General features: G+C 41.7%; 1 protein-coding gene across 1 annotated transcript in view; it reads right to left on the reverse strand.

The window, feature by feature from the left end:
- The window catches only part of prima1 (proline rich membrane anchor 1), a 36,071-nt gene that overhangs the window by 11,798 nt on the left and 1,957 nt on the right, over positions 1 to 22,316 (reverse strand). The window contains exons 2-3 of the mRNA XM_048249642.1: positions 21,970 to 22,117; positions 1,546 to 1,675 (exon numbers count right to left, since the gene is read on the reverse strand). Of these exons, the coding sequence (XP_048105599.1) occupies positions 1,546 to 1,675; positions 21,970 to 22,117 (278 nt within the window). The remainder of the gene's footprint in view (positions 1 to 1,545; positions 1,676 to 21,969; positions 22,118 to 22,316) is intronic.

Consider the following 22,316-nt stretch of genomic DNA (forward strand, 5'->3'; position numbering starts at 1 on the left):
GGGGGGGGGGGGGTTATATGGTTATAGAACAAGTAAACTCGACCCAACTTTTAAAATGGCTCTTACATTGCAGGAAATGAATAAGTAACGACGTGGTAATGAATTGAGCCGACAGGACCGGTGTGGTGAACCTGTCCCGGACTCCGTCCATTACTACAGGAGGCACACGGCATTAGCATCAGGCAACAAATCAGCTGTGTCTGTATAAACTACACCTCCATCAGAAGCCATCTGTGAATGTGGCATGCGCGATCACACTGATCCCCTCAGGACCCAGCCAAGGCCTCTCTCTCTCTCTCTCTCTCTCTCTCTCTCTCGTCATTCCGTGAGATGGAAGCAGGCATAGTGACTCTGCAAATTAATTCATAAATAATGACCGTGGTTTGATGCTACGACGGCTGGTGGTGTTTTGATGACATGGCAAGCGAAAGCAGCAGCACCTGCCCACCACCACCACCACAAAGCCACCCCCCTACCCTCTGCGTGTAAAAGTTGCTGGGATAACCACTTTGCAGTGCCATAAACAATGCTGTGCTGGTGACTTTCTGACCTCACAATGCAGAGACAAGTCTCTCAAAGGTAAAGACACGGTGCCTCATTAAATCTCTCTTGTGCACCCCCTCCTATAACAAATCCCTCTTGTGCACCCCCTCCTATAACAAATGGCGCGCGTTGCTTGGTTATGAAATGCAGGCTGAGCAAATGCCCTTTTTGCTGGAAGCCACTGCATTGCCCATTTTCACTGTGTTCTTGGTATTTTGTTAATTTCACGCGATTTATTCTCATGTTATTTTCACACGATTTATTCTCAGTACTGCATAATCTCACCAGTGGTTATTTAAGAGATTCCAGATTTTTCATGTGCCTTTTTTTGTTCTTTGTAATAATTGAAGACAGGGCAATAGAAAAAAGGGGTCTTCATGCTTGCTGCTGGTAATTGAGATCATCCTCAGAATGGTGAAGAGCAACAGACAGCTCCACCATGATACGGACTCCATCCCTCTCTGTGTGCTCCTTCACTTCCCCGTCACATCGGCTCCTTCATCCTCCTCCGCTGTCTTTACGCTATTGTACCCCTGCCACAACAGATTATTGTCCAATGGCATATCAATGTGACATGTGAATCTTAGGATGCACAGTGTACTCCACTGAGTGAAGCAACTGCATGATAGGCTACTATTCTCTACAGGCACCTCTTTAGACGACTATTTCAGGGGAACTAGGCCTTTTTTCATTACTGAGCCTCTCACTACCTACACAGGAGGACACACAAAAGGTGTGGATGGATACATGCTGTGAGTACTCTACTACTGCAAGCAAAACAAGAGAGTATCTCTCTGTACGTACTTCTCCCTTCTCGTATGTGAATCGTGTGTGTGTATGTGTGTGTGTGTGTGTGTGTGTGTGTGTGTGTGTGTGTGTATGTATGTGCGCATGTGCGCATGTGTGTGTGTGTGTGTGTGTGTGTGTGTGTGTGTGTGTGTGCGAGTGTGTGTGTGCAAGTGTGTGTGTGTGTGTGTGTGTGTGTGTGTGCACATGGCTTACCTCTTTATGGCCTTGTAGCAGACGATGGCGGTGAGGAGAAGGAAGACAACAGAGGCACAGCTGGCGGTCCCGAGCACCAGCCACATCTCATCCCACCAGGGCTTCCTTGTGGGCTCCACGGGGGGAGGCACTGCAGCACATTTACACACACAATTCACTTTTATTTATTATTTACACACACAAATCACATCTATATATTATTTACAAATTAATTACATTTATTTATTTACACACAGAAATAACATGGGTAACACTTTATAATAACTACACACAATTCATCATTTATTAAGCCTTTGTTACTTATTAGTTAATGGTTTGTTCATCATTAGTAAATTCTTGTTAATGCATAATTTATCATCAGTAAAGCATTTGTTCACACAGTTATAAATGGTTTAATAAATAAATATAAATGGCTTAATAAATTATGAATTGTGTGTAGTTATTATAAAGTGTTACCATAATATGTATATAATTTACACATATAAATTACATGTATCTATTATTTACACAAATGTAATTTAATAATATTTCTAAATATGTATTATTTACTGTATTACTTAAAGCCATTTACAGTGGCTTTACACTACAATTAATGTATATGAAAGCAAACAATTGACCCTGTCTTGTTAAGCATCTGGCCCTACTGCCTCAGGTAGCATAGGACCATCAAAGGCAGAGGGGGAGGCAAAAGACAGAGACAATCCATTTTAAAATGGTTTAGCCTTTGAAAGTGGTTGATGATAGATGAGTGAAACAGAAACTCAGTTGGCTATTTTAGTGTTTCTTTTATCTCATGAATAATAAAAAGATGACAGGAAAAGAGAGATGGAGAGATAAACAGATGTTTATCTGTTTATCAGACTTAAGATTTAAGTCACTTTGAAGTGTCTCCTCCTACTCTGAGACAAAAGCTGCTGTCCAGAGGTTGAGTAGCCTAAAGATAGCCAATGGTCATTTATGAGATAATGCAATAATTGCTGAAAGCTTTTATTGCAAAAAGATTGATAGGGAGTTCTCCCTGCATCACCTGAGAAAATATCCAGAGCACACCAATGCCGCACGAATACACTCTGTTGCGTGGCCTCCCTCATTTTTGCTGGGTTATTCAATTAAGCCTACCTTTACCTTGTCTAGTCATGCTGCAAATTGCTTTAGAAAAAATGTCACCTGAATGGCAAGTAAATCACTAAGACGTTGTTAAAAAAGACATCATAGGATATCCTGGTTCCTGCACCCCATTTCCTGAGATGAAGACCAGAGGCTTACAACAGCACAGCATTGTTCATCATCTTCTACAATTATGTCACAGATCTACTGTGTCAACCCTAATCAGTATTGTTTTTTTTTCTTTCTTTAATGCCTAATGTATAAATCATACTGAATGGTGCAGTGAAAACCCGAAGACACCAGTATCAGGGCTATTTGTGCCTTTATGATGTTTTGTACAGTTAAAACGATATTTTTCTTTCTATATCAGAGACCACCATGGAGCCGTTACATCTCCCATGTGTTCTTCATCACCTGAGAGGACAGGTGCCGGGCTTCAGTGCTTGGCTCCCCTGACATTAATCATTCCCCCTATCCGAGAGGCGTTTATTTCAGGTCATTACACTGCCTCCTCGTCCAGAAAACGATTAGTGCTTTGGGGCACTCGTTGCTTTCTCTGCCACTTTAAAGTTTGGATGAGTTTTCTCTGTTTGGGGAGCAGTAGCACTCGTTTCATGAAGCGCGAAAGCTAAATGGCGTCATTAAAAGGGAGGGATAAGGGAAGAAGAGAGACAAGCTGAAGGCATCTGCTCGATGTCTCGCCTCATTCGTGGTCTAATCGCCTGTCAGGTCACATGAGTCTGTTTGCCTGGTTTCCAACATGTGGTGTTAATGTATCCTAGAGGTTTCATTTCATCCTTTTTGAGGGAGAGGAGCTGCAACTGGGTAGCCAATGTTACTACATGATAGTTAAATAACTGTTCACTAAATATCTTACATTTGATTTGTCACACATATTTTGCACCTGTTGTATCCCCAATTGGTTCTATCACTTACTGTAGGGACCATTTCAGATGAATGGGGTAAATATCTCCCTACAACACACCTGATTGACGAGAAGGCATGCTGTTCTTATGATGGATGATAGAGATCCAGTCACAAATGTAATTTATGTCATAAATAATGTCATTTATGTAATAAATGTAGCACACTACGTGGGCTAGCTACAGATGCTGTCATGACAATATTTCCTTTTCCAGGAACCAGCGTGAAGTAGGGGTAATGTTAATACAACATTACTGCAACATTAATACAACAATGCAAGGTAGTGTCACCATCTGCAGGGTGTCACTACTCTCCACATTAAATCAGATTACATGTGTATGCAACTAATCACAGAAATATTCATGTCAACTTATTAAGGGCTGCTAAGGAGTAGCAGTGTCACAAAGGCGTTGTTGGCTTTTAAAAGAGACAGTCGCACAGATCTTTTAAGTCGATAAAGTAAGTAACTCATATTTAGATTTTTAGCCGTATTCTATGGATGTTGTGGATAGAGACTAGGTGTGTCCAAGACTAAATTAGATTAATCAAACCGGTAGTCTCATGTCTTCTAATAATAATTGCCGTTCTTCTAGACAGTAAGTTAAATGTACTTTTTTCAAGGAACACCTTCAGAAAATGTATTGACAGTCAAGCAATTCATCTTTCAGCGCCGGTGGCATCTGTCAAAAACTTTATTCCCTTGATGCTGCCCCACAATTCCTGAAACACTTTTGTGATGCCATGCCATTTCCAAACATAAAGAACTCCTGTGTAAAACAGGACTTTAAATAGAGCTGGCTTATTTAAAATGAATTAATTGTGATTTAATTAATTTGCTAATCCGCAGCTAAATAGGCCATCCCCGACTACCCACCTAATTTGTCCAGTTAGTGCTTCTCTTTTCTAAATCTGTCACTAAGTGTCTCGTTCTGCATATACGTCAAAATCTCATCACATTGTTACAGTGTCTTGTTCTGAGATGTAGCATCTTATATATGTAATTAAGTATACTGGTTACACACAAAATGTCTTTCTGCTCATAGGAGAATACACAGCTACACTGTCACTGCCACTGTATGATCTATAGAAATGACTTGACTTAGTATAAATAATTACAGTAAGTGGTTGTATTATGGTACAAAATAGAAGTAGTAGTTTACGGGCAGCCGTGGCCTACTGGTTAGCGCTTCGGACTTGTAGTCAGAGGGTTGCCGGTTCGAACCCCTGACCAGTAGGCCACAGCTGAAGTGCCCTTGAGCAAGGCACCTTACCCCTCACTGCGCCGGGATTAGTGTGTGCTACTGTGTGTTCACTGTTTTCTGAGTGTGTTTCACTAATTCACGGATTGGGATAAATGCAGAGACCAAATTTCCCCTAACGGGATCAAAAGAGTATTTATACTTACTTATACTACTTAGAATATTGTGATGAAACACTGAATCTATGAAACTCAGAGCAGGTGAAGAGTAGTTCCAAAAGAGTGCTTTATGGCAGAAAGTTCAGTCATACAGTTCAGCGCATGATGTGGCTAAAGCGTGCGCAATAATATTTAATCAGTTCATAGAGCTCCAGTTCAGTGGATGCTTGATCATTCAAGATAACCTTGGGCCAGCTTGTCTTTTGAAAGAGAAGAGCCTTTTTGGTGATCTTCAAAGAACACAAACAACTAATCTAGTCTACAAGTCACTGTGACTCAGTAGCTGACACATAGAGGCACAACAGTCCCACTGGGCAGTGGACACATGCAGCGAGAGCTGGATGCAAAAACTAGAAGTACAATGGGAGGATTAATGTATTAAGCAGACAAAAACATCAGCAGAAAAGCTGGGTTCGGCGACAGTCTCACTTGATGGTCCTCCGGGCCCAATTGTACACAGTGACCGCAAAAACGGACAAGGAATATACACTGACAGCCACAGAACTGCTCGCATGCTTTTGTAATAGTCACTCAAGCAAACCAAATACTGACTATAAACATAGAATATGCACAATTACATAGTTTCCAAATGTTTTATTCATGTATTTGCCTCCTATATCTCCCCCATCATTACTGGGGGGCATATGGGAGGCAAATGCTTCATTAATTGTTCATGAACAATGAACAATAACATCCCCAACAGTTCCGTGGCCCACCTCTGGCATTTTGCATCTTATAGTGACTGCTTATGTCATCTAGTCCTGTGCTGTCCCATAGTAACTGCTTATGTCATCTAGTCCTGTGCTGTCCCATATATTTTTCAGGCTCTGCGTTTAAAAAACTTTGACTTTGCTCAGTAGCAGTGCATACACATACTGAACTAAAGAGAACCAAAAAGGAACAACTTAAAAAAATGGCAGTATTTGCAAAAAGATACTGAAGTAACAGTGTGGGCTGGCTCTAAGGGCGAGGTCTTTGAATGATTGAAAGTGACAATCTAGCTGAGCTGCACTGTTGAAAGTGCATTCATGGTTCATAGAGTAAAAATGGGTAAGAACTTTCAGGTCCCAAATGGGGCAACTGTCTGGCTACTGTATTTCTTACCAAATCATAAACCAAAGAGTGTCTCTATTAGGATGTCTGGTTCAAGATTGGTAATGGAAAAATGTAATGTTATAGCACAGTAAAATGGAAAAAATACAATAGCTAGAGAACCTCATTTGACATTTTTGGCCTCAACCTAAGAGCTTGTTCATTTGTATAACATTATTTCTACATTTGGACTGTTGAATTTATAATGAATTGATAGGACAAATATGATGTCAGTGCGCAGGCCACATTGTGCTTGAGTGACAGTCAACTCTCTATCTGTCCAGAGCAATTGGGATGACCTTGGTGTGTTTATCGTAACTTGATTAAATGTCATTTAGCACATGACACAATATGACATGACATGACAAATATGACATATGCCTAAAATGTATGATTTTTTATTTTTTTTTATTTCAAATGCTTTCCATCATTCAAACTCCAGTAAACAAACTTTGTTTTAAAAGTTGCTACTAAATTGCTGTGAGAGAATACTGAAAACCACAAACAACCAGTGTGGGCATGGGCCACAGCATTACATTTCTGAATCACTGGCCGCATTTGGCATTTGCCGGAGGTTTGCATTCTCAGAGTGCCCTCTGGTTATACATGTTATGCATATTGTAGACTATTCAGCTAAAGCATGCATTGCTAAAGCACACAATAAATTAGCTGACGTGTTAATTATAACCTATTTTAGATTCTACAATTCTACTGTGCTGATGGCCTGACCACTTTGCTTTCTGTTTTACATAAGATAGAAACTCAAAATGGCCATTGCAATGTGCACGTGTGCCACTGCAATTTTTTGGCTCAATTTCACTGGAATAAAAACGACATAAACTGACATCAGCAGTTAATAAACACTGCTTGGCATAGAGGTTTAAAAAACATTGTATATGAGGATTTGCTGCAGTGATATTGCTATCTACATGCATAGCCTCCTACAGAATGGTCAACATCTTCCAAAGCACTCTTGAAATATGGTACATTTACATCAGGAAGCAGTATGCAGGAGGGTAGAAACACGTGTGGAACTAGGCCTACTCCTACGCATATGCAACAAATCGCAGGTGTGTCAGCTCTCTATCCTTTCCCTATGTACCACAGCCAGCATTAATTACCATGAATTTATCAAAACCTATGCTGGTGGGGGTGGGCTACTTTGGCTTTTATCAACTTCATCAAGTCAGTGCATTCAATTTAACATGGGTTAAATGAGCCATTTTGAATATACCGGTAACCAGTGGTGAAAAGGCAGGATTAAACATGATCTCTACTCTCGCTGCATGTTCTAAAGCTACACGGTTCTGGTGTAGGAAATCACACTTAAAAACATTACTCGTTACAGCACAGTACACTTCAGCAGTTCAGGGAAAGGCCTACCAAACCTGGTCCTCATACTCATCCAAAGTTCTTAATTAAAAGATCTCTTATCGTCACTGGCATCTTGCAGAGCCTCTTCCCAGCTCTGGTTCAGATGAGAGTGCACTTGTGGGAACACTTCCAAACTGGTCTGCTCTGTAGCTCTCTACCAGTTTTGGCCTAGTCACTGTCTGCTGCATTGATCTTAAGGGCACTGCCATTTCACTTCATAAACCCTGAGTATTTATTAGCGAGGCATCCTCTCTCAGGGTAGGAACCCATGCATCAGCAACTTTGAAAGTTTTCCCCACTCTAAATCACCCAGACGGATTCCCTTGCCCTTCGTAATTGCAATTGATTAAATAGCACAAACAATCTCTCTGTTATAACTCACAGAATAAATATTTGCAGTGGTGAAATGAGCCGGTGTTAAATGGGAAAAATGCAAACACCCGTATTGATTCATGGATTATGGAGATTTTCCTGCTTGAGAGACTACATCTCTGGGGAACAATGCCGGCCTTTAACCTAAGCACTACATCTAATTACCGTAATTGGCTTAAGTAAACATGTCCATGATTCTCCATGAGGGTCCAGAGCTGCATGGAGCTTTTCCTCACAATGCAGAATAGAAGTGCTGGGGAAGTTTTTGATACGAGTTCCCCAAAATGTATTCTATTCCATTACAAATACTATTCTATGAAAATGTTTGACTAGTGATTGGACATGCTTATTAGAACCGAGAACGATGGCTTGTGGAACATCATCTGGGTCTTCAGTTTAATCCTCCTCACTCATCACTGTATCCCCCCAACTGCCCCCATCACAGGTGCAAAACACACCCTCACGCTTCCACACACACTATAACCATCTGCAAGTAGACAGTCACCAGATGGCAGTCTTTTTTTCTTCCTAACATTCACATCAACACACACACACACAGACACACACACGCACACGCACACAAACCCGTACAAAGGTACATAGAGGCATGCATGCAAACACGCTCTCACACAAACACACACACAATAAATCCATCCTCTGACAACACACAGGAACACACACGCACAGACACATAGACACACACACACACACACACACACACACACACACACACACACACATACACAAACACACAAACACAATTCACTGGCTGGAATTTCAATGTGGAAGCTTCTCCCAAGTTACACAACACCCAAAGTAGCTTGCCGGTGCTAATAGTCACTTATAAGCGCACATGTGTGAGCGAGTGTATTAAGGTTAAAACAAATAAGAATGCAAAGACAGAGACAAGAGAGAGAGAGAGAGAGAGAGAGAGAGAGATGAAGACAAAAAGAGAGTGTAGGAAAGAGTGAGGTACAATTAAGTGCAAGTCTGTGTTTGCTTTGCTGTCACCATCCATCTCATCCACATTTTCGTGTCTCTCCCTGCTCCCTGCAAAATCACAGACTAAAAAGCTGTCCGCCTCAATTGTGTGAGCAGCCACTCATTCGAAGTGACTCGTGCATATGTGTGAGCTGGACGACGAGGCCGAGAGCCAGCAGTGAAGGGACTCATCTGTGCTAATGAGGAGTGTCCGAGCTCCTCCGGGCGTCCCGCTTCGTGAGATGGGCTCCATCTCCAGTCTTATCGGCCAAATCCCTGGCTTGCTGTCCTCGCACGACTTTGTCAGCCTCAGCTGCCCCAACACACGGTCTGTCGACGGCTGAAAAAAAAAATGGCTGCCCTCGAAGATGGCCTCCTGAGGGCACAGGGTGTCTGGCTCGGCTGAACGCAGTAATTGGGCTGTTTTGCCTCTCCAGGGGAATAAAGAGATGAGAGGGAGACAGAGAGGCTGACAAAAATATGACGCCGGGGAAAAAAAGACATTTGAAAAATAACTGTTAACTTGACGTTTTGACATTTTTGATCCATGCAGGGGTCAGGATCAGTTTGTTGGCTTTTACCCAATTGATTTCGTTTCACACTAGGTGCAACCTTTGAACATGTCAAATCACAGTTCACATTACAAAGAATGTAACTACGCCAACTGACATCTACAATCCTTTTGGCATCATACTGTTATGTACTAAAAATATTGACAGCATGCATGGTTCAATGACTTGAATTTCCCCTTGGGGATCAATAAAGTATCTATCTATCTATCTATCTATCTATCTATCTATCTATCTAAACAGGAACCAATAATGTGACTATATGTTGAACAGGACACTGACAGAAACAGAGGTGCATGTGAAACATGACTTAATGTTTCAGAGAACAGCAAGACATATGGCTCAGTTCAGAATGGCAGCAAACAAGCCATGGCTATTAGATTAGGCTATTTTTATACCTGCCACCGAGGTTGATTGGGTTAGAAGGCTCTAGATGGTTAGGCCAAATTGATTATGAAGAAGGGGACCTGATAGTGCCCAAGACAGTTAGACAAAGACCAGCCCTCTCTCTCAGTGGTCAAAAACCCTTGATGCAATAACCTCTCACACTCATGTATGAATAAAAGAAGCACTGAGGTCATTTACCTTTCCCCACTCGACTTGGGCTGCATGTTTATCACTTGTGGGTCACATTCCCATGAGAGCATGTATGTTTTTCTATTTAGCACAGGCTTACATCCAAATGTATTAAACATAAGGCCCTGTTGTTCGAGGTGCTGTCGGTAGGAAAGAAAACATAGCTTGAGTTATCCTGCTAGTAGATAGCGCAGCCAGGCGGCTACAAAGCTATGCTATGGGGCCAGATTTTAGACTGTGCTTGTGACTCAAAATGTAGTCTTTCGTTAAAGAAAGAATGCTCGTCAAAGCTCTTTTTCCATGACTAAGACAAGGTAATGACAAGAACACTATAAACACTATCAACATGCAGACAAAACTAAAATGTAGCTAAAAAACTGACAATATCCCTCATTTCGGTTAACAATATATTGTCCTAAATTACATTGCATTGGATGACATGTGCAGTAATTTGTTTTTTTTCTGCTGTGTGAATAATATCAGGATCAAGTGTAAACTGTGTTATGTTGAGTGCCCTAGCAAGTAAATTAAAATCCCATTCTTAAAGGAGATTTTTTCACATAGATCTCTGTTTCTAAAGATCACCAAGTGCTGTCGGTACGAAAAAAAATTAAAACAATCGTTTATACCTAGCTCTACCATCTGGTTGTCACAGAACCAATGTAACCTGTGCTGGGTTGACCGGCTCAGCCCTACCCTCACCCGAACTCAGCACCTCAGATCTGGAGTTGAGTGCACTAGCAAGTGAGCTAAATTCCCAGGGTGCTAGCAGCTCTGACTGACACATCTCTTAAGGCATAGGCCTACTGCACGTACCAACTGGCTACCATTACACTCACCCTCCTAAACCTCAGTCTGATGTGGGAATGCTGTGTTTCACTGTATATTCACCACATAACATACAGTGGGGCACAGTTTCACTTATTGTAAATGAGAACCAAGAGAGAGATGACAGTGCAGTACAGAAGAATGAACAGAACAGTTAAATGTTAACAGTTAATTAATGTAATATGAAAGCTATTTTCAAAATGCATGGTAGGTTGCCATGTTAACATTATGGTAGTTGTTGCTAGGGTAACTAACTACTAATAACGACATAGATATCTGGATACCTAATTTTAATAATTGTATGCACAAAACACATTTAAATATAAGTGCCATGGAATGCAATGGAATCCATGCAATCCCCAGATAATTAGTATAAGTATATTTTGGTCCCGTGAGGGAAATTGATCAAGAATTCACCAACTACCACTTTGGATCCAGGTGATTTCCTTAGCTTTGCATTTGATCCAAATAGTATTGATTCTCTTTTGCTGAGATGAGAAGCTTGTTTTCAGATACCAAATACTGACTGAAGTTGTGAACTACTTCCGCCTTATTGCGATGAGATTGCCTTATTGCTGAATCATCTGTGTAAAGGTACAAGTTCCAATCACATGCTGACTTTATGTCATTAATATACAGTACAAAGAATAGTGGACCTAAGATGCTTCCCTGTGGGACCCCACAGTTAAGTGGAAGAGGTTTTTATATAGTTCCACTCACATCTACCACTTGTTCTCTGCCCCTCAAGTTATACTGGATCCATTGTAAAGATTGTATGCTTGGGTGCTGCTAGTGTAGAAATGGTGGTTGCTATGTTAAATAAAGTGGTTGCTATGCTAGTTGCTATGTTAATCATGTTGGTTGCTAGGTTTACATTATGGAAGTGGTTGCTAGGGTAATTGAGATGGTTGCTAGGGTAAATATGGTGATAAATGTGGAGCCTAGGGATGACAGTACAGTGCTATGGTAATTATTGTTGGTTGCTATTGCTGTTGCTAGGTAGACATTATGGCATTATGGTAGTGGTTGCTATGGTGTTGCTAGGGTAATTGAGATGGTTGCTAGGATTCTAGGGGTAGACATGGTGTTTGCTATGCTAAATAAAGTGGTTGCTATGGCAATCATGTTGGTTGCTATGGTGTTTTCTATGTTGATATTATGGTAGTGGTTGCTATGGCAATTGAAATGGTTGCTAGGGTGTTGCTAGGGGTACACCTAGTATAAGTATAAGTATATATACTCTTTGGATCCCGTGAGGGAAATTTGGTCTCTGCATTTATCCCAATCCATTAATTAGTGAAACACACACACAGCTGCTTGCTACAGCGGCGCTCGGGGAGCAGTGAGGGGTTAGGTGCCTTGCTTAAGGGCACTTCAGCTGTTCCTACTGGTTGGGTTTAGTTCGAGCTAACCGGTAGGCCACGGCTGCTCAAACCTGGTGGTTAGTATGGAGCCTAGCCTACCATAATTATTACCTTAATTATTACAGTGCATGCAAATGCACTGTACTCTTATGTAATTAATAATAATAATTAATAATTAAGGTAATAATTATGGTAGCATTTTATTTCATTCTGTATTTATCTATGGGCGTGTCAGCTGACAGTATTTTTCAAACATATCCAGATAATGCACAGGATAAACCAAAAATATATCATTAACCCAATGTACATTGTACCACACGTCAATGAAATAACAATACTCTGAAAAAGTCCGGCAGCCATGGGATCAGACTTGGTTTTGTCTGTTAAAGTTTTTTTTTTTTTTTGCAGAATCTTGTAGACTAGGGGTAGCTCTTTCAGATTTAGGAAAGTGCCCAGTGATATCACTTAAGCAATTTCATATATTAACCCTTTCTTGTTCAATGTGCTGAATATAAGGCGATACTCTTCAGGTGAATAGGGTAAAAATGTAACTAGCAGATATCGCTATGAAACTTCCCCAGTTGATAACTTACTCATATGAAAAAAAATTATTAAAAGTTTTCTGTAATTTAATGTTTAAATATGAAAAAAAAAAACAATGTGCCAAAATTAAGAAAAACAAAATAGAAAATACCTCTAATTTCAAGGTGAGTAGGCCTACTCATATGCAAATCAACTCAAATAAAATTTACTAAAATACAGTGTTCTGTGTGATAGTTATTCAGACAATACTGCATGCATTCAAATTTGGACAATTTAACCCTTTTCTATACCAATTAATGCATTTCTGTATTTCAGATAACGGCAGTAGTAGTCAAGGAGTCATGGGGTCAGACCTGGCAGTTTTGTCAGTTATTTTTTATTCATTTATTTTTGCTTAGACGTATTGACTTGGGGTGGCTCTTTGATATTTAGGAAGGTGCCCAGTGATATCCCTTGGGCAATTTCATATATTAACCCCAAAAGCCCTATGTGCAGAAATCATGAAAAAAATAGGAAATACCTCTAATTTCAAGGTGAGTACACATCACCTCAAATAGAATGTACTAAAAACAGTTTGCCGTGTGATAGTTTTCAGACAATACTTCATGCATTCAAATTGGGAAAATGTATCCCTTTTCTATGTCAAATAATGAATTCATAATTTCAGATATCTCCTGTAATAATTCGGAATATGTACACATTTCCTCTAGTATTAGTTTTGAGCAGTTCTGGCTCATTTGTTCTTGAACATCCTACAGTACCTTAAAACATGGGTTCCCAAAGTGGGGGTCGGGACCCCCCGGGGGAAATGATTTCCAAAAATCAAATACATTTTGGAAAAATAAAAGAGCTGTCACTTGACCGCACTTTAAAGACAGATTTTAATTCCAAGACGCTTACTGAGTTCTGGATTTCAGTCGAGAGGGAATATCCACAGCTATTGAAGGCCGATGGACGTATTGACGCCGTTTGGCTCCACATACCTGTGCGAAAAGACTTTCTCTGCACTGACATATTAAAAACAAATACAGATCGCGTCTAAATGTGGAGGATGATCTCCGTGTGGCCGTCTCCACAATTAAACCAAGAATGGACTTGCTGTGTTCAGCGTATAAGGCTTCCATCTCATTATATGAGATTTACGCTGAAAGATAGTTGCCAAAATGTAAATTTATGCAGCAACAATGTACATATGTTTACAACAGTTTGTGGATATTACCCTGACTGAGATATTCTTCTGTTAAAATGGAAATTAAAGTAATGTTTCAAAGTTAAGTTTGCACGACAGCAATAATGTGCACTCATGTTACATGGGTATTATTTTTTGACTAAGGTATTCTGCTTTTATTTTTTGAGTCACATCCAGGGATAGTGGCGGTCGCCAGTCTGTCTCTGGCACGGTTATTTTGGGGGTCGCGGGTTGAAAAGTTTGGGAACCCCTGGCTTAAAACATGCACAGAACATTGTGCAGGGCACACCATTAACCTGGAAACTGCATCTTAGAGCTACAAGGGGTTTCACTCTTGCAGCCACATCTGATCATCTCCAAAATGTAGTCTGGTGCAAGTTTGACATTTTAGACTGGTTGGGCTCAGTAACGAATCAATGAATCCTTCTTCAAATGGCAGTTGAATTTCCAACTGAAGTAGCATTCCTCGGTTTCAGGCTCCATGACTGTGAACTCTGTACCAAACTAAAAACTCTCACTTTAATATCCAAGTATATATACTATGTCAACTAGGGATGGGAATTTAAATATTTCAGTCGAGTGGAATCAAAAATCAAGCCTGGAATTTAAAAAAAAATATTTTGTTTTTAATTAGTCAGACTGACCTGTGTGTATTATTAGGCCTTAGTATTTTAATGCATGTCTATGGATCAATATTTAAAAATGAATATTCTCTTTCTGAATGACGAGGTTAGGCTCTGAGCATAGACTACTACTGCGATAAAGAATAAAAAAGAAATGTATATTTTATGGAAACTAGAACAGTAGTACAGAGCTAAAGTATATCAGCTAAAAGAGGGCAGTGCAGGCTAACAGTAGTCAGTTACATAGCTGTGTAGTAAGTACTGTAAACCTCCCTCCCAACACCTTAAGAGACGTGCTAGCACTTAGATGAGTTTCCTCTCCCACTCTGAGAATGAAATCTGCACTTCAGAAGCACTTACTCACTTTAACCCACAAAACCAGGTTCACCTAAATTATGGCATTTGGTTGCCGGACTAAATCAAAACAGGAACACTTTCAGTTTCCTCTCACACACATTAAAACATTATATACTTATATTATCTCATGTCCTTTTTTCCATCCACCTGGAACAGCACCTAAAGCATTTTACTCCAAAAGTGAGGCCATTCCCTGCCACCTTGACAGAAGTTACTCATGTGTCTGCCCTGCTGATACGCGGAGTGGTGAAGTAGACGTCAAAAAAACAACTTGGTATAAGGTGACTTCAGCTGTGGTGTAATTTGAAGCCCTGTAACATTACTGGCTGTCTAACAGCAGGCCATGGCGGCACCCACGGCCACCTGATCTTTGGGTATACCTTGGTTCTGCCTGTTAAGCTTTACAGGCCTGTTAGCTTCTGACAGACAGGGCCTTGATCAGGGATAGACCAGACGTCAGGACCTACATGTACTGCAATCTGAGATATACCGTATTTTAATATTGACAGACCTCAATCTCAGGCGCTGAACCCACATAATACATGCTAAAATTGTGATCAAAATCAGTGATGAGGAGTCTAATGGTGTCAAACTGATTCCATTAGCGCAGCAGGTCGGTCAAAGCTGAGCATGGTGTTGTCTTCGACATAAATTAAGTACATAAACAGAGGAAATGGAACATAACTCAGCCTTTTTTTCCCCTCTGGGCTCAAACAAGGATGATAGTTTCAACCCTGATCAACGACGGCTCAAGAAGGGCTTGTACTCACACACACACACACACACACACACACACACACACACACACACACACACACACACTCACACAGATGAAGAGGAGGAGGGCCCTTCACAGTCACGCTTCCCACATGAAGGGGGAGGGATGGAGAGCGCTAGGACGGGGCGAGGTGGGGGGAGTGGGTGGGATAGGGTGCTCCCTGGAGGGGAGGGGAGAGAGCAGACGTGGGTTCCCGTGCCCGTGGGCGGCGGCTCATCCGTGCTCTCGACAGTGTGCAGCTGAGCAAAGGTCGCCATGATGCCCGCGGCATCGCTGCCTCCCCCAGCATCAGCACCGTGACAGTTAGTCATTCTGGAGAGGAAGGGAAGTGCACACATATGCACATGGGCATACAGAGATACATACTGATATATGCACACCGTACACACACACACACACACATATATGTCCCTATGCATGCTAAATAATACACAAACTAATTTGCACAGAGCCAACACACACAAATGCTTCAGCAGAGTGGAAGTAATTTACAGAAATGTGATTTGCTGGTGTGTAGAATTTTGGATGAGGATGGCACCAAGCCATTGCCCTAATCACCTTCTCTGATTGGGGTTAAATGAATTCCCACCAGTACACATAGCTGTGGCTGTTGAGTTTAAGTTTCCCCAGCATCTGCAAGGCCCTAGATTTAAGACAGCTTAACTGAACTCAGATGCTGTATATCAAATGTTGCATATTTAATGCGGTAAAATTAAATGGCATGTATATAAGCAAACGTAAAACACAAAATATCATGTGTTCTGAAATACAGAAAATAACATTCTTGCTTGTTAGTGTTGTGTTGATTTGTTTTAGCTGACCACAGTAGATGCGCACTCTTAAAAGCAGACCCCCCCCACCTCCTTTCTCACTGTTCATTTTCCCCAAAGGGAGAGAGGGGGGGGAGGGACTTTGGAACAAAACATTTGCGCAGACTGCAGGGCTTTTAGTGGGATTGCAATGTGGTGCTCAGGCATCTGTGGAGGGCGAGAAAAGCCTTTACCTCCTCATGCATTCACTACACTCAACCAAGTGCCCAATTTAAGGCTTTGCCATAAATCAGTATTGTTCCGATATGAGTCTGAAGGCAGGCTGATATCAGCGGCTTTTTATTTACTGTAGCTGTTGTGACTGCGAGCGCTGAGTCAACCTACTATAAATCTTTACAACACGTAGGAGAATGTAGGGCGTGCAAGCCGGGAATACTACACAATATGTAGAACAAATAGGAGAGGAGATGAGCTGTGGCTAGCCTTTTTAGCTAGGATTAGCAAACACACAAGATAAGCAAACAGTCCGATACCTAACACAGGAACCTGTACTGAGTATTGAGGTAAATAGCTTTGGGCAAACGTTTAATGCTAGTCCTAAGCTTGTTATGATTATATAAAACATCCTCAGCATTCTTGAGCATCCCAGTAGTAGGTCCCATGGTAATTAAGTCTCCATAATGGAGAGTGTTTATAGACTGGGCTTAAAGGGAGCTGTTTTATGGACACGTCTTGGTCAGCCTCTGGCCCCCTCTCTGTCCGACGAGTCCCCTTCACCTGCCGTCTGTCGACTTCCTAACGCAATCTTGGGGGCCACGGCTCCCAGCCAATAATTGTCAATTTGCTAATGCGCTTCTATTACGGATGTCCTCCAGGACAAGCTGGGCCAGAGTGCAGGGGGATCGATCGGCAGCCCGTCAGCAGAACCGACTCTCACTAAATCAGAGCAAGGGGAGAGGAAGGAGCCCCCAGGAGATCCTTTGAAATGGCAGCCAACTCGGAGGCTAAGGGGGCTGGGGTGGCAGAGGCTCAGGGAACCCCATTTGTTATATGGCAGCTACCTACCACGTCCCACTACACATGACCATGCTCCTCCAGGTCCACTACACATGACCATGCTCCTCTACTCTAGGTCCACTACACATGACCACTACACATGACCATGCTCCTCTAGGTCCACTACACATGACCATGCTCCTCTAGGTCCACTCATGGAAAATGATGCCGGCGATGTCAGTAGTACAGGTTCAGTAGTCCTGCTTTCTTCAGTAGTCCCGTGTCCACTCCACTCTGAGGCCTCAGTGCTAATGCAGTGTAACGGTACTAAAAGCTATTTCAGGCAAATGTACCGGTAACATGTTGCTACGCTGTTCTGTCAGTCTACAAATTAACTTGCAACTACTTCATTTTACACTTCAATTATACTGGCATGGTGTAATGAAAACACAATGCATGAGTGTTGTCTGGGCCATCTGCAGCACTGACTGGAATTGAGGAAACTGGAATTGTACATTCCCACTTGACAACAACAGCAGTAAAAAGCTTTTTTTTTCAGTTAGAAAATTGCCTTTCCCATTTAAGAAACTCTACAATTTGATTAGTTGTATAAAGAAAATTAGGCATCATTATTAGAATGGCTTTCTGCAGCAAGAAGTGATGGGCACCCCATAGACCTCTTCAGTACTTCTGTGTTGAACTTACAGAGGACATTTTGCCTCTCACTTGCTCGGGGACGTATCTGCATTATGAATGAAATCTACTTTGTGTCCCCACAGTAATAATGAGTAAGGCATATTCCATGTAATGTGTAACCTCCTTTCATAAAACATTGGATTACATAACGTTTAACCATCCTGCCAGTGGTTTTCTCCAGAGCTGCAATATTGTGAAAGAAAAAAGGCTTGTGTTTGTGCACCATGAGCACTGAACCTATGACCCTGGGCTTGCTAGCAAACGTAACTGATTGGGTTCAGTTACAGGAGAGAAATGCATAAGTAAAGAATCTTCGTAATGTGCTGCAACAATATTACATGCCCAAAGTGGAGCCATATGGGTTGTTCGGCTCCATTAAGTAGTATTTTGCTCTGGGGCACCAAAAGAGCTTTGAGCATGCGATGTTATCTACTACTAAAGAGAGGCCATGACTTCTCAGATTTCCACATTGGCACAAGTGACACCTTACTGATAGCCTACAGTCCTACTGAACACACCTGAACTCCAATGGTAGAAGGCGTTTAGCACTCTTGACCATCAGATGGAGCATCCATGAGACAACACATGAAATCCAAATGATAGTGATTAGCAAGAATAGTGGACAATTCTTAATCATCCCACTTAACACAATTATGAACTGGTTAGGTTTCAAATGTGGCATAATCTTTTATTTAAAATAATAATATAATAATAATAATAATAATAATAATAATAATAATAATAATAATAACGTCTAAGGATCTAAGTGATATCTGGGTGCTAAACTACCCTGAATTTAGCTGCTCCTTTAGTAATTCCTTTTCACAATAGGATTATACTTATATTTATTTAATTACTCAAAGCATTAGCCTAAAGAGAGGCATGAAGGCTCTCACTGGGGGTACACACCAGTCTTATGGTTAGCTGGGAAGGGCTGTTTGCAGTCTCTTACAAACTGCAGGGGCAGAGGGTGGGGGAGCCAAGATGACAAGTCTTAGGGGAGGAGGCTGACACTTGGAAAAAGAGCACAAGGCTCAGTTCGTCATATCACGGTAAATACGCATGTGCTTTCTTCATCATATGAGTTGGCACAGATGATTTCTGGTGGAATTAATTACAGATATCTAAATGGGATGAGAAAAATAGCTGAAGTATACCATACTATTTTGCTGAAACTTCATAACAACATAATAGCAGAACTGCTCAGTCAGTCTGATAACGGATATATATCTACAACCTGAAGCCATATTGCTGAGGAAGGTTATTTATACATACCCTATGAAAAGAAATGAGAAGAAATACAAGCATCCCAGTCTGTAAATATAACTTGGCCAAATATATGACAGACTATGATTCATTTGTTGAAGTTGTCAATGTAAAACATCCCACTGCTCAATGATAACGCTTCATGGGTGCAGGGTTTCCGAGGCTCATACAACTGGCGACACCTCCTTGTGGCTAGCTGAGTTAGCCATATGTGTAGTCAGCCCTGCATTCCCTTTTTTGGGCTTAAAGCAGCCATCTTTCACAAGAGCCCAGGAGCAATTCTGTGTAATCTACTTCCCCTAATCTACGACCTCAGCAGTTTGGCTAAAAATAGACGACTAACTGATCAGGCGATAAAACAAAAGCACTCTGTCTGTGACATTCTGAGCACATTTCAGAGACATGTACACACGATTGTAATACAAGTGCACCCAAAGTCAGTAATTTCCTAAACCATTTATTGGTCTTGTAAGCTTTGACTTGTGTTGTGTTCTGACCTTATTCAGGCAGATTTAGATGAGGTGTTGACAACATCAATGCGGAGTCTAGTGTTGTTGCAGACCTTATTTTCATGCTATTTTCCCTCTCAACGTTGTCAAATCAGAGACTAGTTTGGTCACCCGAGGCAGGGCAGTCACTCTCGAGGCCACCGCTCCCCACCACACATGACAAGGCACATTTTCTCCAACCTGACTGCCGCTGGGACTCATTTTGGATGTTAGAGCTCCCTGCAGCTGAAGCAAACTTCTGGTCTAATCTTTTTTAAGCGAAAGGGCTGTAAGATTTAATGTAATCTGCCTATACCTCCCTTTCTGATAAGAGGCTGTATCTTTTATATAGTGCTTTCCTCTCCTCCCTGCGGAAACATCTCGGTTAAACCATTTATCACACCCTTGATAAGTACAGGTGTAGGAGTTCTAATGATGTATAAGTTCCTCATGAATATTTGAATAACTTGGGGGGGGGGGGTTGCCCAGAAGGCAAGGCCCACAGACGCTTTCAGCTGGATATTTATCAAAAGCCCTGAAGTCAAATCCTCAGCACTTTAACTGGCATGAGAGCAGTGCAAATATTCATTTTGTTCAGAGGACAGAACCACAAAATCTACAGCACAACCAACAACCTTGAATTTGGTCACGTACCCAGAGCCCAGACACAAAGCCAGCTTTTGAGTAAATTCAGTGAATATTTCTTAAAAATGGAGACCACACAAAACTAATAGATAGAAACCCTTTCTACAGTTCCTCCATCAGTAGTCCTTGGAATTGGTGTGCTTTGGTCCACCACATGTGTAATTCGTCTTGAGAGCAGTAAAGATATTTTCTGTCAGTTTGAATATATTTGGATTAATTCTGTCTGATGCATAATATCAATAAATTATAAAGAGTTTGTCCCTCGCACTAGATAAATGGTGCCCTTCTAGTAGACGCCTAAAGTGATTGATCCAAAAGAAGGCTGCAGTAGATTGATTACACCGCCTTCCCCTTGCTCAGAATTTATTGATCAGGCACTCCTCCACAAATATGGCTCTGTGGAGATGCCGATGACAGATTTAAAACATAAACTTAGTAATAAACTGGATTGAGCTCGGTGTCAACAGAAAAAGCCACATTCTTTATGGTCGCAAATGTAATTCAAGGGGAGGACAGTTAGAGGCAAATGAAAATGGTCTTGGTCCAGAAAGGCAATTTATTAGTCAGTGGCCCGGCACCCAAGAGGAGGCAGCAACTTCCTGGAACCGTGTCAAAAACTGGAATACAAATTGCAGTGCAATAGCAAGGCGGCTGGAGCAGCTCAGGAGGAGACGTGGACGCACGCTAGAAATAACGGGGTGCTATGTGTGCCCATCACCTTAAAGACTATAAACACGTTCACACAAAGCGTCTTATATGCGGTGGCAAGCTTCACTTAAACAGACACATTGTGCTGGAGACTGACAACCACCTTTCAAGGTGTGATACACAGGCGAGAAAAGTAATGTTGTTGTTGTTGCCCATTTTTCTGTGTTGTCTCCCTGCTAAAGTGATGAGACTCCCAGCGGGCAGCAGTCCCATGCTGGGGCTCCTTTAGGACAGCTGGGTACTGCTGGGTACTGATTGCATCGCAATGCTCCAAAACCAGATTAGCCTGAAGCGAAGACCATGTACCATTTATTTTTTGGGTGGGGGTGTCATTTTTCATGCCACAGAGAAGAATATAAGGAAGGGTAGTGGACTTACTGTACTCTGCATACGAACACCACAAATATCAGATGTGGAAATTAGCATAAGCGCTCATGGGTTCATCTCCAAATGCAGGGCTCTTCAGAGCCCATGTGGAGAGAGAACTTCTAAATGCATTTTTTTCCGAGAATTCCACTGAATACAAAAATGCAAATATGGGTGCAATCATAAGGCCACTGCGCACGGTGTCCATGAATGTTTTTTTTTTTCTGACTACATTTGCTTTCAAGCTGCTCTCAGGTCAACGTATTTTAACACCGCCACATCGGTTAATAACAAAAAAGCATTTGAATGATTGTGGTTTCTCTCTTTCTATCTATCTTTCTCCAAGCCTCTCAGGGTGACGTAACCATATCCTGGGCTGAAGGAGTGGCACTTACCAGGGAAGATGATTCTGGGGGGCGGAGGTGGCGGGGGTGGGGGTGGCAGAGGAGGGTAGTGCCTACACTGGCACGCCAGCTGGCACTTGGTGCCCACTGTGTCCGTTACAGTCCGAGAGCATGACCTCTGTGGCTCTCCCAGAGCAAGCTATAGAGAGGGGCGCAGAAGAAAAGGGGAGAGGAAAAACAAATGAGAAATGAAGAGTTTGTTCACACGTGTTTGCCTTCGCTTCGCTGTGTCGCTCTACGACCTCAGCCTGTGTTGATCTTTCTTGAGTTTGTGACGACCTCCATCACTGCCGCACCTCATCTCTCTCTCTATGTTCCTCTCACTCTTACCGTTACAG

The sequence above is a fragment of the Alosa alosa genome, chromosome 8 (assembly GCF_017589495.1).
Source record: "Alosa alosa isolate M-15738 ecotype Scorff River chromosome 8, AALO_Geno_1.1, whole genome shotgun sequence".
NCBI lineage: Eukaryota > Metazoa > Chordata > Actinopteri > Clupeiformes > Clupeidae > Alosa > Alosa alosa.